We start from the raw sequence: 24,409 nt of genomic DNA on the forward strand, positions 1-24,409 counted from the left end.
ATTATAGGAGGATCGGCTACAAAATAAATAAGGCAGTAAGGTACCTGTTGCAATGCTTTTCATTTTACGAGAAATGTTTGCATTGTAGATTGTAACGATGATAACATATCCCTTAGTCTTATTTTGTTGCATAGGTGTCAATTTATCCACCGTAAAATTCTTTCAATCAGTAATAATAACACATCGGATAACAAGTCGGACCTAAAAAGCAAACACATACTAAACACATGTATATCTAAATGTACGGAGGGCAATTGTCTTTTAACCAATTGACAATAATAAATAAAAAATCGTCTGTCACTTCGGTATATTTCGTTTCATGTGGAAAAAATGTTAAAGAATCGTTGAGACCAAGTAAAAATATTTATAATTGTTGCATAATAGATCTCTTTCTGAACAGCATTTGTGCGTAACGTACAAAGAAAGTGATTCCTTTTTTTGTGTCTTTTGCAGAATTACTATTTATTATTATATTTAATTATTTTATTTATTTTTTGTTAATTTTATCTTTGTTGTACACGCGTGAGATGCGGTGAGACAGAATCGGGCATTGTCATTTACGTAAAAGGACTTCCAATATTCGACGCGTATTTTTTAATGTATTTTAACAGTTAACTTTAAATGGATGAACCGATCTGGATGAATTTAACTGTATTTTATTGAGGTAGATTTCGATGAGGATATATATTTATTTGGATGTATTGATACATCAATAAAAGAAGAGGACTTTTCAAATCGAAAATCAGATTGTCATTGCCTTTACATGACAGATGACAGCCTTAAGAATTGCATAATATATAAACAAAAATCCCTCGATTACTTATACATATCACATTTGCAAATGAGTTTTTATTTATGGATAAAAAATATGTGAAGATAATGTGGTCAAGCAGAATGCAGTAACAATATTTTAGTTAGTAAGTACATGCGGATAAATCATCATAGTCTTGCAGTTATCCATCATTACTACTGTCTATTAAACTTACACTAAATAAAGAAAAAATGACAACAAAAATAACTAAAATGTCAATTCAATTAGAAAACCTTTTTTCAATTGTTTTACAAAATTTTTTGAAGGCAGTTCCAAAGCCTTACTTTTTATTTGTTTTTCTTTAACAAAATTAATGATATTGTTTAAAATATAATTACATAAGAAATACATACAGTTAAATTATTCTATTATAAACATTGCTGGACTCCGAGTGCAATCGCAGTTTTTCCCCGGCAAACTATTTTCTCTCTGTAATACAAAGTACTTTTCATTGTCAATTAATATAAAACAAATGCCTATACTTATTAATCTACATTCAATGACGTTAACGTGATTCGTATTCAGAGGGACAGATAATAATATTATTATTAGTTACAAGGAAATAAATATTCGTAATGTTTTTTTTTCTTATCTTACGAAATCTTATGGATATATTATAAATGCAAAAAAAAATTGGGTATTTAAATGTTCGAAACTTCATCAACGGAATGGAATTCATTAAAATAGAAGCTTTTAAAAATTGTAAATAACAAATATAATTTATATTTATAATTTATAATAGTATCTCACAGTGGTAGTAGGATATATGATACGTTTTTATAAAATTTAAATGACAAAAATAATGTTATACATATTATGAACGCTTTGCTATGGAGCGTGAATCGGAACTTACTTGAAATCTAAATTAAAATTGCAAAATAGGAATTGATTTTAAAATTCTCTTATCTGTGATACAACAAAGGTATGTTAATTTTTATTTCAAAATCCTTCACTTTCCAAGAAAAGACGATATATAGAATACGTAATAGAATGGTAACAAGCGTGGAGCATCATCATAAAAGCAAATTGACTAGCGAGTCCGACAACGGCACGAGATTACTTTTACGTCCCTCTATCTAAAAGGCGAAGGTTGGTCGGTTTATATCAGAACCAGCATTAACTTGGCCCAAACGACTTGTGATAATATACTGAAATCACATGTTACATTCTGAAGTATATCTTAAGAAAAACATACTTTCTATGTATGATATAGTCCGTTAATAGTGTTTAAATATAGGATATTATGTAATATATATAAATATATAAATTTAATTAATATAAAAATTAAAAAAAGGCATTATATATGTTTTTAAGTAATATTTCTTTGTAACATTTTTACAAATGTCAATGAAAAGATGCTAAATAAATTTAGCAGTCTCTGTCTTTGGTCAGTTTTACCGTAATTATTTCTTATTTCCTGGTTCAGAGAATGTTGCTGGCACTCGCAATTGCCTCATAATTTCTCGTTTAAAGTGTTAATACGTTCAATTAAAGGTTTATGAAATTTGCCATACAACTGTCCCATTTTTTTACTTTTTGATTGATATTTAAGTTTACATTGTAAAATTCATCTGTTTTCGACCTTCATTCTTCTCACAGCTTAAAGAAATCTATTTCATAATTATTTCAATGGATTTTGTATATCAAATTTAGTACGTACCGTATTATACCACACAAAATATGTCCTAAACTACCACATATACAACTTTGTCCCGTGTAGTTTGCGTGTTTACACTACCCAACCAACTATTTGACTTGACATAAATTTTGCCGAAATTCGAACGAAAATATTGTCTTTTCTTTTTTCCCAAGACAATCGTTCTACATTTATATATACAATATTCAGATTGAGTAGCTAAGCTAGCTTTTATAATGTGAAACATTTGTAGCGAACTTATTTTATATATTTTTTATATTTTAATGCCATCTCTAACTACCTAACCTACTCCTCAAAGGGAGAAAAAGTCTTAGCCCAGCAGTGAGAAGTGTACAGGCACATAATAAAAGAACACTTTTTTAAATATTTACGATTAATGTGAAATTGTTTAATATTATCGAAAACATATAATCAACCAGAAATCAGTAATTAGATTAAATTTATTTATATGTAAAATGAAAATACAACTTGTTTGACATTATTTTGATATTGTAACTTGAACTGCTAAATACCTTGAGATCGGTCTTCTATTATAAAACTCATTATCATTATCAAATAGTTTATTTCAGATAGTGATTATTATACGGTTTGGTGCGATAGTCTTTTCTGTCAAGTAGTTTCATGTTTCCGTTTTTATTATTTTAATATTTTTTTCAGAATTTGATATGTCTAAACCAAACAACTTCCAGATAAGGCATCAGGCTAAAAGCTAGTTCTCGTTTTCGACGAATTTATTAATAGTAAATCTTAAAAGTTTTAAATATTTTTTGAAGTAAACTTGATAAGACGGTTTTGAAACTAATTGTTTTGTTTTAAAATAGATACAGTTGTAAAAAAAAAAATACTTTTAATTTGTAACGTATTAAAAATATAAATTATTATTTGCAAGCTACGTTTAGCTCGGTAAGGTTTTGTCTGGCTTGTTTCAATATTTTTGCTATTACATTTAGTGCTTTTCCAACGATGAGTCGTTTTTGTAATCTCGTAAATCGTTTTGAACTGAAAAAAAAACTCTGTGAGGTTGTTATATTGTTAGTTGAAATAAAATGGCTTTACAATATTATAGTATCTATATTTTAACTGTTTAATTAAAAACGATTTCTTATATAACAATAAAAATATCTTTCATTCTTTATTCGGATAGATAAACTTTTAAATATAAATAAACGGATATTTAAAGTACTACTAGTTACTATTGTATAAAATAATATTTTATTTCAAACGATTTTACCTAACCAGTATATATTACGAAACTTGTTTCTCGCTTTCACAGATAATAAAATATGCAAAAGGGTTACTTGTCCCACAGAGAACTTTAACTTTGTTACATATTTACCGAGTCACATAATACAGTTTCTTGGAAGTATAATAAGTATAACAATGTTACTTACTACATATGAATAGAGAACCAAATAGGATTTAAAAAAAATTCCAGCTTTTTAATTATCAAATTACATCAAAGAATATTAAAATATTTATATTAGTTAATATAATTATGTATCTTTCTAAGCTTTTTTCCTCCGGTGATTTAAAGCTTTTTCGGACACGCTGCTTCAATTCTTGTTGTTGATACATACGTGGCTGAATTTCATCCGAATCGTGCAACTTACCATGCTCTACCTTACTAAGTACAAGTTAAATTGACATGAATATTCACGTGATCGAACTGGTCCATCTCAGCTGAAGCTATTTTCATTTGAAATTCATAAGGTAGTCATTAAATATATTTATGTAGGTATTATTAATTTTAACACTCTTTACAGTATAATATATTGAGAAAAAAACATTGAAGTGTCTTTATTAGATCTGTAGGTTTATCTAAATTGTCTTTTTCGTTTAAGAAAATCATATATATTTGCGCTTGACTTATTAAATCGGGTACTTCGAGGCACGTGCCTATTGAAGCGTTATTTAATAAAAAACGTGGGGTGAATGTTAGTGGCTACATCATTTTAATCATATACGTAGAATTAAAAAAAAAATAAAAATATATCAGTTATACATCATTTTGTCTCGCGAATTTGTTTCCAAATCGAAGATTAATTCGAACTAATAAGTTTGTATTAATTTTGTATGTCATGATGATTCAAATAACATTTCAAATAATGGTTTAAAAAGTTAACATATAAACAAAAAAACATTATAATATAATCAGTATCAAGCCAAACAATATACACAACCGTTCTGTGGTAGATTTATATATTTTGTTTTTTAAAATTAGTTGATATTTTAAGCTTTATTTAAGTTTTTGAAGAGACCAATTATTTTTTTAAATAAATCAATAAACATATATAATATGACATTGGAAAGTTTTATGCAAATCTTATTTACGAAATTATTTTGAGTATATTATAATGATGGAAAAGTTCGCATGATATGATATGATATGATGATAACAAATAAATTGAGTCGAGACGGCCCACTGGTTAGAACGCGTGCATCTTAACCGATGATTTCGGGTTCAAGCCCAGGCAAGCACCACTGAATTTTCATGTGCTTAATTTGTGTTTATAATTCATGTCGTACTCGGCGGTGAAAGAAAACATCGTGAGGAAACCTGCATGTGTCTAATTTCAACAAAATTCTGCCACATGTGTACTCTACCAACACGCATTAAAGCAGCGTGGTGGAATATGCTCCAAACCTTCTCGTCACATCGAGAGGAGGCCTTAGCCCAGCAGTGGGAAATTTACAGGCTGCTAATGTATGTAAAAATAAATTGAACAAAAACCAATTAGTTGTGCTTACTTGAACTTGAAACCACGACCTTCAAATTAGATTCATATTTCTTTAATCCACTGGGCAGCTGTTCTTGTATAATAATGTTTTCGGTGTTTTTATAACCGTGCCAATAATCCAATTTGTTCATAAATGTAGGTTATCGCCATTGGAATTTTTTAGCTAGATCCAGATCAGGGTTTAATGTCTTGGTGACGTGTAACTAATTGCGCCTATCGTCCTAACTGGCAGTTAAATTACTTTCACCCAAAAGTTTTCTCGTTTATTACAAACTAACGTTGACTTGTGACTCTGTCTATTCGAGCAAATTATGTTACATCGCCTTTTGAAAATGAAAAGAAAGTTATAAGTATTTAATGCTATTACTTATTACTACGCTTTGTTGTAATTACACAATACAACCGGATCGGAAAAAAAAATACCCTGACCTGAGAAGAACTGGCGAAAGAAACTCAGCGGTTTTTTTAAATGTTTATTTATATTTAATATTACAATTTTTTTTTATTTTGTAAAGGATCCTGTTGTAAAGCTATATATACTCGTACGTTGCTCCACAAAACTGTGCAATCGAGTAACAGGAGTAATAAGTTTGTGTTTGTTCCTTGTATTGATATTACGAGTATCATATTTTAACATATAATCATTAATATTTTTTCATACATACAAAACATTACAAAATAAGTACATATATAATATTAAGAGTGATAAGCCTGGCAATAAAACCATGCAGGCAGAATAAAGAGCGTCAATTAAATTATAAATAAGAACATCGGTAAAAACAGCCCGATTGTTGAGAGATATAACATAGAAAACAAAAGATACAACATAATATCATATAATAAATTAATATATATTATAAATCATCATCTTTCTAGTCTTGGAAATAAGCAGCTATGGGCCATTAAATCTATCCAATCTGTACTTGGTAGAATTGCTTTATACTTTAATGCCAACTTGTCTAGGTAGGTACCAGACATTCATCAAATACTAAGCCGCTAAACGACAATACATAGTATTATTGTATTCCGATTTATAGGGTGAGTAAACCAGTGTAACTAAAAGTACAACATCTTAAGTCCCAAGGTTAGTGACGCATTGGCACTTTAAGTAATGGTAATATTTTTTTAATTTGTAAATATCTATGGGCGTTGAAGATTACTTGACATTAGTATTTTAAATAACAAATGTGATGTATATAATGACATCCAGTCTAATAAAGTCAAACGCACAGTCTGTTTTAAATCACATTTATTTCAACTTGCAACCCTAACAAATTCACACGAATTTAAAATATTCATAAAATCAAGTGTTACGTTTTTGAAAGTAATTATACTTTTAGTGTAAAAAATACTATTTCTGGGTAACATCCAACTCGATCACATTATCATAAATCAAGCAAATAACGGAAACAAATTTTGGCCGACAGCCAGACTCTGCATGCTGACTCAACGAAATGATGCCCTTTCATTGACATGACTCGAAGCGGATACTCTCCTTTTTGTTCCTCTTAAACTAAGGGCGTCTATGTAGGTCAGGTCAATAGTAAAGTTGTTTTTATGTGTTCTAAAATCGTGTTGGTCTCATTCATTTTAATTACAGCCTTAGCTTTTTACCACAAAAATGGAAATAAAAAGCAAAGAAGATAAATAGACCATCGTATAAATTGCAATAAGTCGTGCATTTATAATAATTCTCGTATCCTATTTCCATTGAACCTGTTCGTGGTTACAACACCGTGAAACTCAATAGGCAATGATCGGACCAGCTTATATTGAGTTCTACTATATACTGCTATACAAAATAGTAATATTATGTCGATATTCTAGCATTACGTACATAAGAATAAATTAAATGCATACATTAAAAACGAAGTTGTTATTATATATAAATAAAATTTATCTTAACCGTTATTATAAAAATATCATATTTTGTCATACATTTATCAAATAATATTATTTATATTTGATACATAATTTATTTAATTTTTCATATCAATTTATAAATATATCATAGTGGTTTAAGAAATAAAAATTAATGTAATCGCTGAAGATAATTGAAAAATAATTTTGTTACAGAGAAATGCGTCTATCATCAGCAGCAGCATTAGCTGGTGGCCCAGAACAAGCCTTAACAGCATCTTTTGCATTTTTAAATTTAATATCAAATCCTGTAGGGGGTAACTTATGGAGACAAGTCGGTAGTGTTTTCGGTCGCGCTGTCAAACTTCATACAATTGTCTGGCCTGGAGGTCGACTTGTCGCCCATGGTCAATCTTCTGGTGCGCGTACTATTTTTCGAATAGTCACAGCCTTAGCTCCCCCTTTTGTAATGGAGGGTGAACTTGACGAAGATGGTCAATGTCTACGAGGATTACTTTGTCATCGTCCGCAAACTTCAGATCGTGATAATCTTACACTCGTTTTCAATGTTTTGGAAAGGGAAATCGAACAAGACGTTGATGATTTCTTTTTTCCGACTTCTACACCTACATTTTTGAAAATGGCTTCTCACTGCTGCTATGGTTTTGCTATGGATCTATTAGAAAACATTGCTCAAGAACTTGAATTTGATTTCCATTTATATATTGTAGAAGATGGCCTATACGGTTCCAGAAAATTGGTTAAGCCATTTCGAAGGGTCTACGAAGAAAAAAATTTAGACAAAGAATTTTGGTCCAGTCAGGAAAACTATTATACAGAAAATATCGATGGTTATGAAAGATTAGATAGATTCAAAAATTCAGATAGAAAAACAGTTTATGATAGTGAAAATACACAAAAGAAGTCTGAAAAATGGGATGGCATTGTTGGAGATTTAGTTTCTGGAGCCGCTCATATGTCATTTGCAGCTCTTAGCGTATCAGCTGCTAGAGCAGAAGCTATTGATTTTAGTCAACCATACTTTTTTAGTGGAATATCTATATTAGCCGCACCAAATCAAAGACCTGACATACCTTTATTGGCATTTTTATTACCTTTCTCGCCAGAACTTTGGATCGCAATATTCACATCACTAAATGTTACTGCAATTGCAGTAGCAATATATGAATGGCTATCTCCATTCGGACTCAATCCATGGGGTCGGCAAAGGTCAAAAAATTTTAGTATATCCAGCGCTCTATGGGTAATGTGGGGTCTTTTGTGTGGACATTTGGTTGCGTTTAAAGCACCTAAGAGCTGGCCTAATAAGTTCCTCATAAATGTGTGGGGTGGCTTTTCTGTGATATTTGTCGCCAGCTATACTGCCAATATTGCTGCTCTTATAGCAGGATTATTTTTTCACAATGCCGTTGATGATTATCAAGGACGCAGTAATGTAGGTATTAATACCTTTTTAATGGATTTATTTATTTTGGAATAACAATTAATTAAGATATGATAATTTTAGTGGCTGTCTTTACGAGTAGGGACAGCCAGGTCTTCGGTGGCTGAATATTACGTTCAAAGAAATAATCCACAGCTGGCGCAACAAATGCGTCGCTACGCCCTTCAGGACATTGAGGAAGGAATCCAACGGCTAAGGTTAGAATGTTAATAAATTTAACACTTATTATAGTTTAATACGGAGTCACGACTAAAAGATACTCTTTAAAATGTTATTTTATATAAAATATAATAAAATAAAAGTTAAATAAGTGGTAAATATGATAACGAAGCTCCAACCCCATTATGAAACGAGATTTTGAAGAATTATTACTCTGTTGTGGAAGCTTAATTTTGTTAATATACTTTTTAATCGCAAGGGCAGAAACTCGACGCAGTCTTGTTTTATATAAAGTTTTTATGAAATATCGCATGTTTTGAGAAAAAATGTTTAATTTAGGTAAGTGCGTCTTATTCTTAATGTCGTCTTCGTTATCATAAATCTTATCATTTTGTTAATTTTAACTGATAATATTAAAAAGAATCACACTAAACCACCATGTAATTTTATCGTAACTAAATGATATCTTATATTATAGGAATGGAACTTTGGACCTTTTGATAGCCGACACAACTGTTTTAGACTATTATCGTGCAACAGACCATGGCTGTAAACTTCAACGAGTGGGAGACCACGCCTTAATTAAAGATACCTACGCAATAGGCATGGCTAAAGGCTTTCCCTTGAAGGTAATTCTATCTCAAAATCATATGTTGAATATTATCTATTTGCGATATTATTTTAATTAAACCTGTTTTATTTTCAATGTAATTCAGAACGAATCTTAGATATTTATAACAACAAGTAATTCATTAAGATTGTCGAAATTCATAAGCTCAATATATTTTAGCTACTTGTAAATTAATTCAATTTAAACTTTTGTTTTCAACGCATTTTAATTGTCAAATTATTTTTATTAAGCCTCAAAAAGATCAAAAGTCGACATAAAACATAATTAAACTAAACAATTTAACATCGTACACATTCAACTAGACATTGGTAAAAGAGCCATTAAAAATATCTTTATTTTTTTTTATATACAATTGTCTGATACGATTTGCATACCACTACTTGTACACTTATGGAATACCGTACTAGTCCTAAGAATAAGATACGAAGTGCGTAGAACAAACAAGTGAAAACGAATTGGCCTGTTAATGCGTTAGTGTGCGTAGCGATATTTACACAGTTATCGACGTATGTGAAAAACAACACACAAATATCAAATTAATACAAATATTATAATTTATAATCGTACACTCAACTATAATATAAGTATAAATTAACATTCAAGATTGTGGTCAAATGTGGACTTTAGTTTCCGTTAGAAGCGTTAGAATTATGATTTCTAATTTCAAAATGTTATGAAACCTTAACCTAATCTTAAAAATATGCCCAATCTCTTCTTAGAAAGTAAATTTTAGAAATTTAACATAGCGAGTGTTAATAAAAGCCAATTAACAAAAAATGATTAAGTTACTCAATTCATAACATCTTAGTTCAATGGCTGGTGAATTGAAGGCATTGGTGTTGTAAGAAGTGGTTACTATTTCTTAAGGCTCCGATGTCTAAGTATTTGGTGGCCTATTTACTCGAACGCCTACATATTTTATATACAACAAACTGTGATATATTTCTAATAATTCTATTAAATAATATCTCGTACCTCTTTTGTTTTTACGCAATATATTATTACGACGATAAATATATTGTTACGATGCAGGCGACGCATCCCACTATAAGTACGTATGCCTCCGATCGCAGCACAACTATTAATTAATTTATAATATACGAGTAGCTGTGTGTTAGCTTAGTTAGACTTTACTTTAACTTATGCGTTGTATACACTTTATCAATTTTATTATTTAGTCTAAGTACGATTTCGAAAGTCTTCTCGATGATGATGAAGTATCATCAAATTGTTAGTAAACAATCAAAATAAATAAACATAACATATGTATAATTAGAACAATATAAGCGATTTAAAAAATAACAGTCAGTGCGGGCAACTTTAAAGACGACGAGCACAACATCCAGTGGAGATCTGCTGATGTTTAGTACATAAGAAACATTTAAAACCGCCACACTTAATTCAAATTAAAAAGTGAAAAAAGGCACGGGCAACTGTGGGTCACGTGGAGCACGTAGATGTAGTGAAACAAAAAAAAACACCTTCAAAGGTTTAACTCAAGTGAATTAATGATAAACGCAAACAATATATCTATCTACATGTTATATGTTTTTTTATAGTTGGATAAATTATATTTATTTTCGAAATATGTGTATATATAGTTTAATATGTGTAAATAACATTTAAGACCATTCCATCAATCGATATATTTGTCATACATTTATTTTAGTTGTTCAGCTCATTAGAACAGATTATATTCGAATTTAGAATAACGTTATTGCACACATCTTTTTTGTGAATAAAGTCTTTTCCAGGCAAACTTTGATGAGAGATTTTTCGAATAAATAATGATGGTGTATCATAATGAATCCATAAAATATTTACAGATATGCTTGTATACAAATAATAAATATATATTTGGTGATGGTGCAGATATTTATGTACAAAAACGTCAAAAATTATTATTGTAATTTGTCGGATAATATATTATTTATTATAACGATAAAAAAAAAAATCATAATTTAGGGATATGAGCTCGAGATAATGCCGCTATCAAAATTCGTACCATGTGTGTGTACCAGCAATTATGTGCATTTTTAATGTGTAAATTTCACAAGAACGCTAACAATATTTTATATATACATTAACATAATACCTCCGTAATATATATAAGAAAAAAGAAGTATAACTTTAACAGTTTATGACATGTTCCCGTGTGGGTTTACCTTTAAAAAGACGGCTAACCACACAACTTTTGCAAAAATATGGTAAGCTTAGAAACTACACGGATGGACGAACGTACTAACAAATATATAATACCGCGTACAACTTGACCGCAGTTGGCTAACGTATTCTATGACTATGAGTGTTCGAATGGACCGATGAGAAGCGTTATAGTATTAAGGCAGATTTAATCCAGACAGAGTCGATCAGAGCAACCACGTCACGTTGTTTATCACGTTAGTACGAGTACCTCGTGGTTGGGTAATGGGCACTTTTGTCTTGCTGGTCCAACATTAGCAGCCTGCGCTATAAATAATAGAATGATAGTCTTTTTATAACGCTAATGATTTCCACTTGCTTCACACTTGCTACGCGTTTAGACGAGGTGGCAAAGCTGGAATCCCTTCCAGCAAGGTAATCGCTTGCGCACGTTGCTTAGAAAAATGGTATGTTTATTGTGTTTGTGTGCTTTATTTTTGTGACTGGCTGGATAAATTTAAATATCAGAATCCAGCGACTGTAACTCGACGGTCTCCGCTCACTATAAGCCTGCCTTTAGAAGCTTACTGGCTCTCATATACGTTCAATTCTGCCATCACCAAAAGACTTTAACTTTTTATGTAAAGCGGTTTAGAATATCTATTCAGAAATTGGGTACTGCTACTTTTAAAAAAAACTGCTTTGAAATTTAGTATATGAGTATTAAATTAATAATCACAAGAACGTTCAAATAAATGTATATTTTTTATAATTTAAAATATTATTTATTGTATTCTTCCAATAACGCCGTTGTCCCATTTTTTGTACAAACATACGCATAATATGTGAATTTTATGTGCATTTTAAACTCTCCGTGTAATATTATAACTCATCAATTATAGCCCCGATGCTTGTTTAAACAGAGCACCTTTTTGCTGACCGCTTAAATCAACATAAAAGTTACGCGGTTTTTTGTACGTGGTATATTATCTGCTTTACGTAAAAGTTTTTAAGGATAAAATCACATTATCTCTATCTAGACAGTTTTCTCACGTATAAATAAAAGTAGTTGTCATAGCGTTAAGACATATTTATCATTTAATATTATATCTTTAATACGAATCCAAATCGAATCATCTTAAAGGAACGACTTTCTACAAATAATATTTTGCGTGTACACGATACATTTTCAAATTACGTGCTAAATTTGTTGATAAAATCCTACACTACTTCAACCTGTTTAATGTTATAATCATTGGTTATAACATATTGGTTATACAATAATTTACTTTATTCCGAGTAATTTTCGGTCTTAATTCGGATATTATAATACGGTTTTCTATGAAGTGAATTAGTTTTATTTCCTTTCATGAATAAATATACTCTTGTATTTAGAATAGACATGGAGAGCAAAACTGTATGCAATGGAGCTATCGTACAATATTCTCAAATCTCAAATCCGTTCCCGTAACCAATAGTCGTAGCAGGAAATCCCACGATCAAATCTTACCACACAGTCTCAGCACTCGCAACTACTTTACATAAGCAAATCCAAGACTACGGTGTCATGAAAGCCACTACAGTGCTATAAATCACTATTACCAATTAATAAGGATTGTGATACAATTTTTATATAGATATACTTGAATATATCTTAGCATGTCAATTATGCCGTGCAAACAAAGGCCATACTTCCTCTTTTAAGAACAACTGGGGAATTTTATTCGACACATAAATGTTCCCTCTTCTTTTATGCATCATTGACATTTTTACTATATATTTATATAAATATAATATAGAAAAATCAGTTCTACTTGCCCCATGCCAATTTGAACCTGCAATTTCGGTCATAATGTTCCTTTTATATACAACGGGATATCTCAGCCCATTGCTTATACAATTTCACAAATTTAGCAGAAGGCGTGACAGATATAACATTTGACGCAGATTATTGTCATCTACAATTGCACCGATTCTATATTACATTAAGAACTCTGTTGAGCAATGTTAAGCATATTGTATTCTTGTAATTATATTATGCAATACAAGATTCGATATGCTTTTAATTGGGCTTATATATTAGCAATATATTGTAACATTAATATTATATTAATTTGACGACCTTCGTATTCGAGTAGTGTGTATACCGATTTCCATGGGTACGCCACTCCGAGGTCCCGGTTTCGATTCCCGGCCGAGTCGATGTAGAAAAAGGTTATTACTTTTCTATGTTGTCTTGGGTTTGAGTGTTTGTGGTATAGTCGTTACTTCTGATTTTCCATAACACAAGTGCTTTGGCTATTTACATTGGGATCAGAGTAATGTATGTGATGTTGTCCAATTGTATTATTTATTTATTTATTTATTTATTATTATTTAGTAATTATTGTAAGTACATTACAAATAATGTTTCATCAGAATTAAAGTAGTACTAGGTAGGAATTATTATACCCTATAACTTTACTGTGGTAACTTGAATGATAAGAAATTTAAAAGCACGAAAACTTTCCAGTAGTTTTCAAAGTATATTTAAAAAAAAGACAAAAACTAAAATGTTCTTTTCTTGAGTTTTATTTTTAATAAAAAGACAGGGGCTTCAACTTGGTATTTTTAAAAGCATTCCTTGTCTGCATCATTAATTTTATATTTCATTTATATTAATAAATGGATTATCATATTTTAATATATGTACGCAGCTAATGAGCACACAGAGTAACGGCTTCGTATAAGCGAGTCTACATTTACATGAAGTAGGTCGTAGATAGGCTTCAGTGACAGAAACGACTTCGGATCTTAGCGCGGAAAGATTGATGGATGATGCGCCCTAATGGCGTGATCGATAGCCGAGTGTCATGTAGCTCATACTTCGATTCCACGTCATTTTATCTTGACATTGTTAAATACGGAGCTCTACGTATTTATAAATCAGCGATGTCATGAGTTTTTATTTCATGTTGGAAGCTATCTCTCTCGGTATTCTCCTTTTAACGAGGCTTCGTAGGATAAGAAATAGGTTGCACGTGTTGTGAATTTCACTGTTTCATAAACAAATATGTATTATAATAGTGAAACTTCAAATAAATTTTATAGTATGATGAGGCTTCTGTCGCATTATATATTATGATCATTATTTTGTTTATATGAAGCTCAAATTAAATTTTAATGAGTTTGATTTAATATTTTACTTATAGAATACATCTATTTTGTGTTTAATTATGAATAGGTTCCGGTTAGGCTGGGTTCCGGTTCGGGCTATTAATATGAATTTTTATGTATATTTTCAGGAGGACTTAATAATCTTTATATATAATGGCCATGAGCACACACAGACATAAAATACTCATTCTGTACAAACGTGAAACTTAATGAAATAATTTTATTGTTTAAATTTCTTTTGTATTTGTTTTATAGAATTAAATAAAAATATATCTTTCCATACAGAATATTTTCTTTTTCATAACAATTTTCATTTTTCATGTAGCGAAAATTTCACATTAATGTATTTATAATTCTAGGACAGCATATCAGCTGTAATAGCCAAGTACTCATCAAATGGATACATGGATATCTTAACAGAGAAGTGGTACGGAGCTCTGCCATGCTTTAAGCTAAGCCCGGATTATGGAATTCAACCGAAACCTCTCGGTAAGTATACGTTCGTGATCTCCTGAAATCGTAAATTCTGTAGCAATAGTAACTGTTCCTACAGTGAAATTCTTAGAAAATTATTAATATCAGTATTACTTCTTAAAAATGTAAATTTTCAAATATATCGATTGTTGCCTGTAATGACGTTGTAATACCTTTGTTTAATTGTAGCTTAAAAGTATTATTTCGAAACCTAGTTTATTTGTTACGCTTACACATTTCACTAATCAAATAATCCATCAAATTTTACATATACGTACGAAGTCGCGGACCGAAAACTATTTGTTGATAGCAGCGATAGCTTTTCTCTGTGTTTGTTGTAAAAAGAGAAATGAAACACGCATCCTTGAATGTTATTGAAAATTGTCTTAATTTGTATTTATCGTGTATTAAGAGCACAGATTTTAGTGAGAATAAAGTAAGCAAAAATAAATAAACACGAGACGTTACAAATGATCGCATAAATTACTTCGCTAATTTCTTCATGTCACTATTTTGCTTAAATATGTTGTTTGTATCAACGTTGTCAGATGTTTCGTTTCGGTCGGAAATTTCATTAGAATTTATCGCCACCCTCGCGTTAATCCAGCCCCTTCGGAATGAAGGGATGGGAGTATTGCCTACCGACCTAAAAGATTAAACATGGGATTTATCGTTGAAAAAATGAGATGGCACGATAATTTTGTTTACCTCTTATTCTAGCCACCTTCAGCTAGCCGAGATGAGAGATATGACAATGGAAAAGGACAGCCTGCGGTTGTTATTACTTAATTTATTTGATATTATAATCCGTTTTACATTTTAAATGTACCGTATACATTTTATTTTAATAACGAAACGACAAGATTATTTGATTTAATTGTATAATAGATCAATTTGCTTTACAATCGAACTTAAATAAAGTGTAGTAAAACCTATGTGACCTTTAAAATTTATGAAAGATTTATAAGTATATATATATATTTTTCATAGATGAAGTTTGTATATAGAAGCGATTTTTCACAATGAACAAAGAGAATATTGGTGTAGATATACCGTTATATGAGAATTATCGTGTACAATCGTAGAGACCAATTGACACCAATTGCCGGTCTAACCGCTCACCAGGCAATATAAAACTTTCATTTCAACTGATATTAACTGCAGCGGTATTGCGTGTAATTACAAATAGCCGACTGAAACTTTCGTTTAACACGTTGAGCTAGCAATACCGTACTCATATTTTGTAGATAATAAAACGCTCCGTGAATGTAGTCGAAGATTATAAATTATAATTTTATAAATGTTAGGTATATGAAAAATTTAAATTTATTTACGTTATATTGTAATCTATAGTTATTGAATAAATAATATAATATTTTGTAGGCTTTGGCCTATATATATCTATCTATCTATATATAAATTAATGAATCCCTATTTCCCTTGGTCACACCATAACTTGAGAACGACTTAAACGATCGCATTAATCTTTTTTTAATCTTCTAATATTGCGTAAATAATTCTTACGGAATAAAAAAATAAGAAAAAGAAACAGAAAATTCCAAATAAAAAAAAAATAACCGAAATGTGTCACTCATTATGAGATCCGTTCGACTTTATACTTAATTTTTTGGATTTTTTTCTTCAATGGTGGGAAATGGAATGTGTTTCTTTGTATGAATTTTACCACCACAAATACGGGGTGGGTAGCTAGTTTATAATAAATATTGTTAATTTGTAAATACTATTTGCGCTCAACTGTAAGTTTAATGAGATTAAGATGATGGTTGAACTCGTAAATCTTGGCAGAAGATTGCGTGTACCGAGCCGTTGCAAGCACCACTGACTTATGAAGCGCTGAATTTGTGACCATAATTAATCTTAATAAAAGTTGTATTTATTTGATGAAAAACCACATGAGCCACATGAGACGTAGCTTTGACGTCATCTCATTTATTGTTATATAATATCCTAATGATTGATAGAAATGTATGATAACAGTGATCGTGTTACGTACAGTCACAGTCTCCTATATTATAAAATCTTCTTGCAAATCTCAGCTAAAAATGAGGCGCAGGTTAAAAATGTGATGAATAGATAATGTTGAACGGGATTAGTACGTGTCGCCTAGCTCAGCGTTATACGTATGTCAAAGTGTGCAACATGAAATAGGTCACAGAATAACTTAGCACTCGTAACTTAACGTACCTTAACTTACGTATAGCACAGGTCTATCTGCATATCAATCAATATGTTTAAGTACCCACTATGTGTGACTAGTTACTTTAAAAGTTTATGTATTATAAAATCGATAATATTTTCACGATAAAATATTTGATTTCCCTCTTTTATTTGTAATGTTAATTAAACGACAAAGTTGATATAAAGGTTTTACTACTTGTTTACGGTTTGTTTACTTTACTTAAGCAAAATAGACCTTGAGCTACAAGCAATAAGGTATACGAAATAAATTACCCTAAATCTGCTGATAATGATCAGTTAATTTAGTAACCATTCAATTGGATAGGCCATATATTAACAATAGGTCGCGAAACGTTAACCACGCCTCATTACACACCAAACAGTATTTGCTTTAGTACGATTTATCGGAAGGTTAAACAAAATCGAAGACCGTGTTTTATTATTGAACGAGTTTGTATCAGTGGTTTTTTAGATAAGTTATTGGAGACGTTTTTTTGATTCTGCTTGAGAAATTTTATTTTCGTTTGAAAAAATAAGTGTAGGTATTTTTTTTGACTAATCAATATTAGGTATCTATCCTATGTACGTATGTGACATTGGATAGTAGTAGATAGTAATATGATAAGTTTACAGCATATTTTACAAAAGATTTTTATGGAGTGTTTATAAACGATATTGTCTGCATTGATTTTATATTTATTTGTTCTAGTTTATAATTCATTGTGTGTCCAAAAGTTAAAATTAACCTTCTTTACAATAACCTCCAGGATTTTTGTTATACGACCTTTACCTTTGATTAGGAGGTAATCCTGTAAAAAATCATAAATCACGTTCTAAAATCAAATTTTAGGCGTAGCAGCGGTGGCGGGTGTATTTATTCTACTGGGAGTGGGAATGATCGTTGGATGTCTCATATTGATTTTGGAGCACCTTTTTTATAAATACACCCTTCCCGTTTTACGTCATCAGCCAAAAGGAACTATATGGAGGAGTAGAAATGTAATGTTTTTCAGCCAGGTATTTTAATTGTTAATTTATTTATCATATAATAGTTTTAAGACAAAAGTTTAAATAATTTAGGTGAGAATTTCTTACGATCTTAATATCTCATGGCTTAAATAAAGAGAAAACAATAATAGTTAAAATTTACAAGAGCATCAATATAAAAGTTTAAATATTATTCAAGTTGGACGTTATTAATCTTTTTCAGTAAAAAACAAAATTCGTATTATATCGAGCGAACCGTGGAGAATGCTGCTCTTAACACTGATCGACCCACTTGTCTTTGTAGACTGAATACAATCTTCTCTAATTGTCTCTGGAGTGACTACATTATTTGCTTCTTGTCTGTTTGCTATTCAAGGCTTGGTTATTTGTTTCAGAAACTGTATCGATTTATTAACTGCGTGGAATTAGTATCCCCCCACCATGCAGCACGAGAGTTAGTAAATACAATTCGTCAAGGACATTTCACGTCATTATTCCAGAAAAGTGTGAAGAGGGTAAGACTCTAATTATTCTGGTAATATAAATGAATAAAAAACGAATATTTTTTTATGAAATTAAATTATCAAAATACGATAGGAATTACATTTGTTTCAGAAGGAACACGAGCAACGAAGAAGAAGAAAAAGTAAAGCTCAGTTTTTCGAAATGATTCAAGAAATTAGAAGGTATAATAAACCTTCGCTTACATTTGCTTCCTATTAAATAATTAACTATTTATCGTATTAAGATAAATCAAGATGGTTATGTATATTAATAAACATAGTTATGTTTATTTATATATATTTTTTATATTAATAATAATATTACAGAGTACAACAAGGCCGTGATCATTCATTGGATTCGATTAAAGAGAATGTAGCAGTCGAAACGTCAGAAGTTTCTGAAGAAATTACAGAGTCAAAGTTTCTATCTCCGTCTCCAGAAGTTTCAAGTCGTTCACCGCGACAAAGTAGATCGCCGCGTCAACTTCGTTCGCCAAGAAGTCGTAGAAAAAGATGTAGTCTCGCCGGGCTGAATGTTCGAAGATTCAGTACTGATTCTGTTTTAGAATCAGATTCTGCGTCTATATACGAAAAAACAAGTCTTAACATCGGAAGAAGATTGAGTCGTGATGTTAGTTGCTTAACTAATTCACCGCCAGATATTAATAGCAGACTGCGAACGCCTTCACCTATGGTGAGAAGACCAGAGAGATCTTCGACTAGATCCTATCAAGATGTTTCGGATTCGTCAGCCAACTACCTTACTATAGATGCTCCAAGTCATCGAGCAAGCATAGAAATAATGGTTTCCCAAGAAGGCGACATTCCTCCGGCTCCGCCATATCCTCGGGTTCCTCCTATAAGTGCTAGATCAGAACTGTCTCAACTGTCAGAAGAAGAACTTATAAGATTATGGCGTAGTTCAGAAAGAGAAGTTAGGGAAGCTTTGTTAGCAGCATTGCAAGAAAGGAGAGCAAGTCTTGATCCGAAACAAGATCCGGGATGAAAGAACTACTCAGAAGATTGTCTGGAAAAAAAATCTTTCGTAAAAATATCACTTCATAATCCTCATATCTGCTGGAGTCGTGAATGAAAAGGAGTATTTTCAAGTTGTTCGTTATGGTCGAGCTGGTGCCTTTACATTGTTTGATGCGAATGTTTATCAGACGTAGTAAACCAGTGTTCATTTGAGTGTCTTGCTGTTATTGTATTCGACGCTGCCTTATTTGACGATTTCATTTATAAATTCGCGTCAAGCAGTTATAAAGGTACGTAATAGATACTGAATTTTGAGATTTTTACGTCCATATAATCTATTTAAGGTACTATAGTATAATTGGATTAGACTCGATTCATTTAAGTGTTGATATAAAATAATTATAGCTGTGACCAGGAAATTTAAAGTGCTTTATTCTATTCCTAGTCTAGTCGGCGATAGAAATTTTCTTTTTCGTAGATGAATCATTATTGTAGTTATTAAACAAAACCATGTGTATGTGGAATTATTGATATAATCATATTTAGTCACGAGTGTGTTTGAGTAAAAGTATTTGTGTGTTTATAGGCATGATATGCCATTTAATTAAATGGAATTATATTTATTATAAATTTATGATTTCATCTAAATTTTATTTCGAAAGATAAAATACTCATCGCTGTAATTTATATATCGGATGTTATTTTGTTATAATTTTAACTACGCTAAGCTAGTGGCAAAAATTTATATTTAGCAAATTCTATATATTTTTTTAATAAATGAAAATATGTTTTTTTTATTTACAACGTAATGAGTTTCCAAATAAATAACGTTCCAAATATAAATACTGAAAAGGAATGGACTTGATTTTGCACCAAATATAAGCTATATAATAGACGCTAACTCGAGATGAATGTATCGAAATGTTCATATGAACTTAAGGTTAAAACTATAAAATATGATACTATAACTTAAAGCAAAAATACTGCCAACTTTTATTTTTATAGATAGTTAAGATAACACGATTACTCCTAGACTTGCACCCTAGATTTTAGTTTAGATGTTTCCTCTTTCAAACTAATTATCCTACTTATAGTTCATTCAAGTTTTAACATAAAATTATTTTAAGTAGTTCTATGGTTCTCGATGAAATTGACAAGCAATATTTTTCAAATAAATGTTGTTATATTAATATGCTAAATAATCCATATATCTCTGATTTTTATGTTTATAAACTATAAATAAGAATGCTTTTTGTGTTTGTGTGTCTATAAGGATATGAATTTTGAAATTCGTAATTCAAGTATTCGTAATTTTGATTTTTGTTATCTAGCTAAACACTTCGTTTGAGAACATATAATGGTCAAATTACTTACTGATTTTACTCGATTTTGGACCAACTAAGATTTTTTGGTAAAGATTTTATTATTTATAGTTCTATTGGATGTGATTCATCTAGTGATATTTAAAGTCTTATGCATTTCTCTCTATTACTAAAATATATAGAGTAGGTAATATTTAAGTAGATGAATAGAAGTAACCAAAACTAATAAAATCTAGACTTGAATGGAACTAATACATCGTTTTCTCATTTCATAATATTTGTGATTTTTTTTTTCAAATAATTATATCTTTGACAGAGCATTAAAGCAATAAACGTAACGGTACATATGTGTAAAAAGAATATTAATTTGCGTTAAATGAAGGCAGACAAAAACTGAGACCATCGAAATATTTAAAATATGTATGATACGGAGGCTATAATTTGTCAAACTAAATAAAATATATGACTGATATCGTTAGTAGTCTACCTGATACTGCAAAGATCATGTGAGGTTAATATTAGATATTTAATTTTTTAATATGAATTATAACTTTTTCTTGAATTTTCCATACACAAACACCAATACATAAATCCGCACACAGAAACACTAACATACACATATACACATGCATACTCAACTGTGCGAACACGTGAGATTGTGATTTTTGAATTTATAGTTATTCTACAAACGATATCATTTTTAAAATGTTTATCCTAAATATTAACGATGCAAAACGTGTACTGTCTTCTATTTCTCGTCGAATCCCGATGAAACCTAATGACTTGGAATAATTTCTAAATACAACGCGATAATACTCAAAGGTTTTAAAGCCTTAAACATAATCTTTTAAGTCACGTCAAATGTTTAAAGAGTCATTAAAATAATTAAGATCATAGTTTGTTTTAGTTTCATATTAATAAGTTTGTAACAAGGTTATAATGAATTATGTTAAGTGAAATTAATTTCGTTGACTCGATAATGAAAAATATTGTTATCTTAGAATATAAATAATTATGTACACAAGACGCCAATTTTATTAGATATATTATAAAATATAATAGTAATTGAGAATTAGTTATGGGCATATTGATGTAAATATACAATTGGTATTGTGACGCTAGATCAGCGTAATTATGTGGTATTTACAACGGGGCAGTTACTATAATGATATTATTATTGAATATGATGGCTATAGACATTATCGTAATAATTTAAACTATTTGCTTGAAACTGTCAATTGATAAACTTTTACTACACAATCCAGGAGCAACTTCAGAGAATACTTACTTTTTATTTTCTTCATCCAAACTATATGAAGTTCAAAATTTTAGATAAGAGACATTTCATTGTTGCGATATTTTTGTCGTCAAAATGTTATTAATAAAACTCAATTTATTAAGTGGTCAATATTTCAATTGCTTAAAATACGATAAAACTATAATATTTTAATCTGACATTTTGTCAAGTTATAATTATAAAAAATGTGTCTTAAAAACTTTGTAGACAGAAACCAACCAAAGTAACTGCTCCTCGGTAAAAATATGAGAATAGTAAAAAAATAAACTATTTGTGGGAAATAAGTTGTTTCAATTAAATGTTAATCCTTTACACTTAAAAATAACTAACACGCCATTGATAATTTCGATTATTTTATTGAACGTGTTGGTTCGACCAAGTATATAGTTATGAACAAAAGCGTAAATTCTCATTAATTAAAGATGAATAAAAAAAATAAAAATGTTTATTGTGTTACATACAAATGCCTTAATAATATTACAAATTAGGAACCAAAACCTACTAAATTACTAGTAAGGACTACTTGTGTCTGTAAATCCGCTCATCCATAAATATCCATAAAAATCAATTCTAAGTAATTTAAAAATTACAAATAAATTTATTTGTTTTTTTTGTAGACCCAAACTAAGAATATGTATGACTGTGTGTGTATGTGTGAGAGTGATATTTAAGCAACTCGTTGTAATAGACTTTTTATTTTATCGTAGCTTAAACCCAGTAATAAATAGATAGTAATCCGTCAATAAAATTTTACAATTATTACAAATTAACGGGTACAAATTTGATAACTTGTTTAATTTCAAATAGTTTTATAAGATTTCTATCATAAGAAAATAATTAATTCTATACCATGACATTGAAAACTTACGTGATTGCTTTCTTGACAGCGATTTAAAAAGAAAAATTGTCTCACTGACGAGGGTCGTCGAGAAATGTTCGACGTTAGAGATTAAAAGCAGTCATTAAATAAATTACTGACGAATCTTGAAGATGGAGTTACATTTTCGATTGAGTTCTAAATTTATCAGAACGGAATGTTACTCATAAAAATATCTCAATACTACATTACTGTGATTACTCAAAATACAAAGGCATTTCAGATAGTTGAAATATCTTTCGAACTGTGTATGAGCGTTTATACGCCTACGTAATCGAAATCCGTTCGCAAGAAGTTTTGATTTCTCATATTTTCCGCTTACTGTCCATTTGTTAGTCATTGTTGGATCTTATTGTAAAAATGTTTACTCAATATATACTTGGATAATGGAAACAAAGGGATCCCAGAGCCCAGATTACTATAAAACTAACTACTTTATTATATGATAGCACATCTTGGGAGTGAAACGAAAATTAATTTTGTAGTTTGACAGCCAAGCTGTGGAATTTCCTTGCGACATTGTGCTCAGCGAGAGCATTATAATCTGGATGTCTTCAAGGTAAGATTAAATCGGAATTTTCTTCTTGGACTGCAGCAGTGCTTTCTATTTATTTTAATTTTGGTATGTCAATAAAATGATAATATACAATTCAAAACTCATTACTGTTACAAATTGAGGTAAACTACAGAGGTTGTACATCCGTACAAGAGACGACCAAACCTCTAAGCCAGCTTATGTCTTTCAACCTAAAGGTAGAAAAAAAAAGCGAAGTTGTTGAATGTCAGAAATAAAAATGATATATTAACATAAATGATAATAAGGAGATAAATAAAATAAAGTGTTCTTGAATACGAGATAAAATAGGCTTTACTATAACAGTATCATCATTTACCGCATACAATTCGTAATTGTCCGGATATAACATTTCATAAAATAAGAAACATGTACAATTATTGATCTCTTAATCTAGTATACTTGGTAAAAATAGTTCATCATAGAACATAACCAACCAATAAATCTATTACGAATAATGAATTTGCGTGCTGTTGCTAGAATTTGTATTTTTTAATTTTTAACGCTTTTAGGTTTTATAGCATAACTGTTTTTTTTTATTCAAACAAAGATTGGTTTAAAAGGTCAAATGTTGGCCTC

The 24,409-nt window shown here is 30.2% G+C and overlaps 1 protein-coding gene across 1 annotated transcript in view; it reads left to right on the forward strand.

The window, feature by feature from the left end:
* The window catches only part of LOC125064226, a 37,305-nt gene extending 16,988 nt beyond the window's left edge, over positions 1 to 20,317 (forward strand). The window contains exons 7-14 of the mRNA XM_047671171.1: positions 7,283 to 8,522; positions 8,595 to 8,728; positions 9,169 to 9,319; positions 14,979 to 15,108; positions 18,143 to 18,309; positions 18,675 to 18,794; positions 18,895 to 18,965; positions 19,110 to 20,317. Coding sequence (XP_047527127.1) covers positions 7,283 to 8,522; positions 8,595 to 8,728; positions 9,169 to 9,319; positions 14,979 to 15,108; positions 18,143 to 18,309; positions 18,675 to 18,794; positions 18,895 to 18,965; positions 19,110 to 19,788 — 2,692 coding nt within the window. The 3' untranslated portion in view covers positions 19,789 to 20,317. The remainder of the gene's footprint in view (positions 1 to 7,282; positions 8,523 to 8,594; positions 8,729 to 9,168; positions 9,320 to 14,978; positions 15,109 to 18,142; positions 18,310 to 18,674; positions 18,795 to 18,894; positions 18,966 to 19,109) is intronic.
* The last annotated feature ends 4,092 nt before the right edge of the window (positions 20,318 to 24,409 follow it).

The sequence above is a fragment of the Vanessa atalanta genome, chromosome 5 (genome assembly GCF_905147765.1).
Source record: "Vanessa atalanta chromosome 5, ilVanAtal1.2, whole genome shotgun sequence".
NCBI lineage: Eukaryota > Metazoa > Arthropoda > Insecta > Lepidoptera > Nymphalidae > Vanessa > Vanessa atalanta.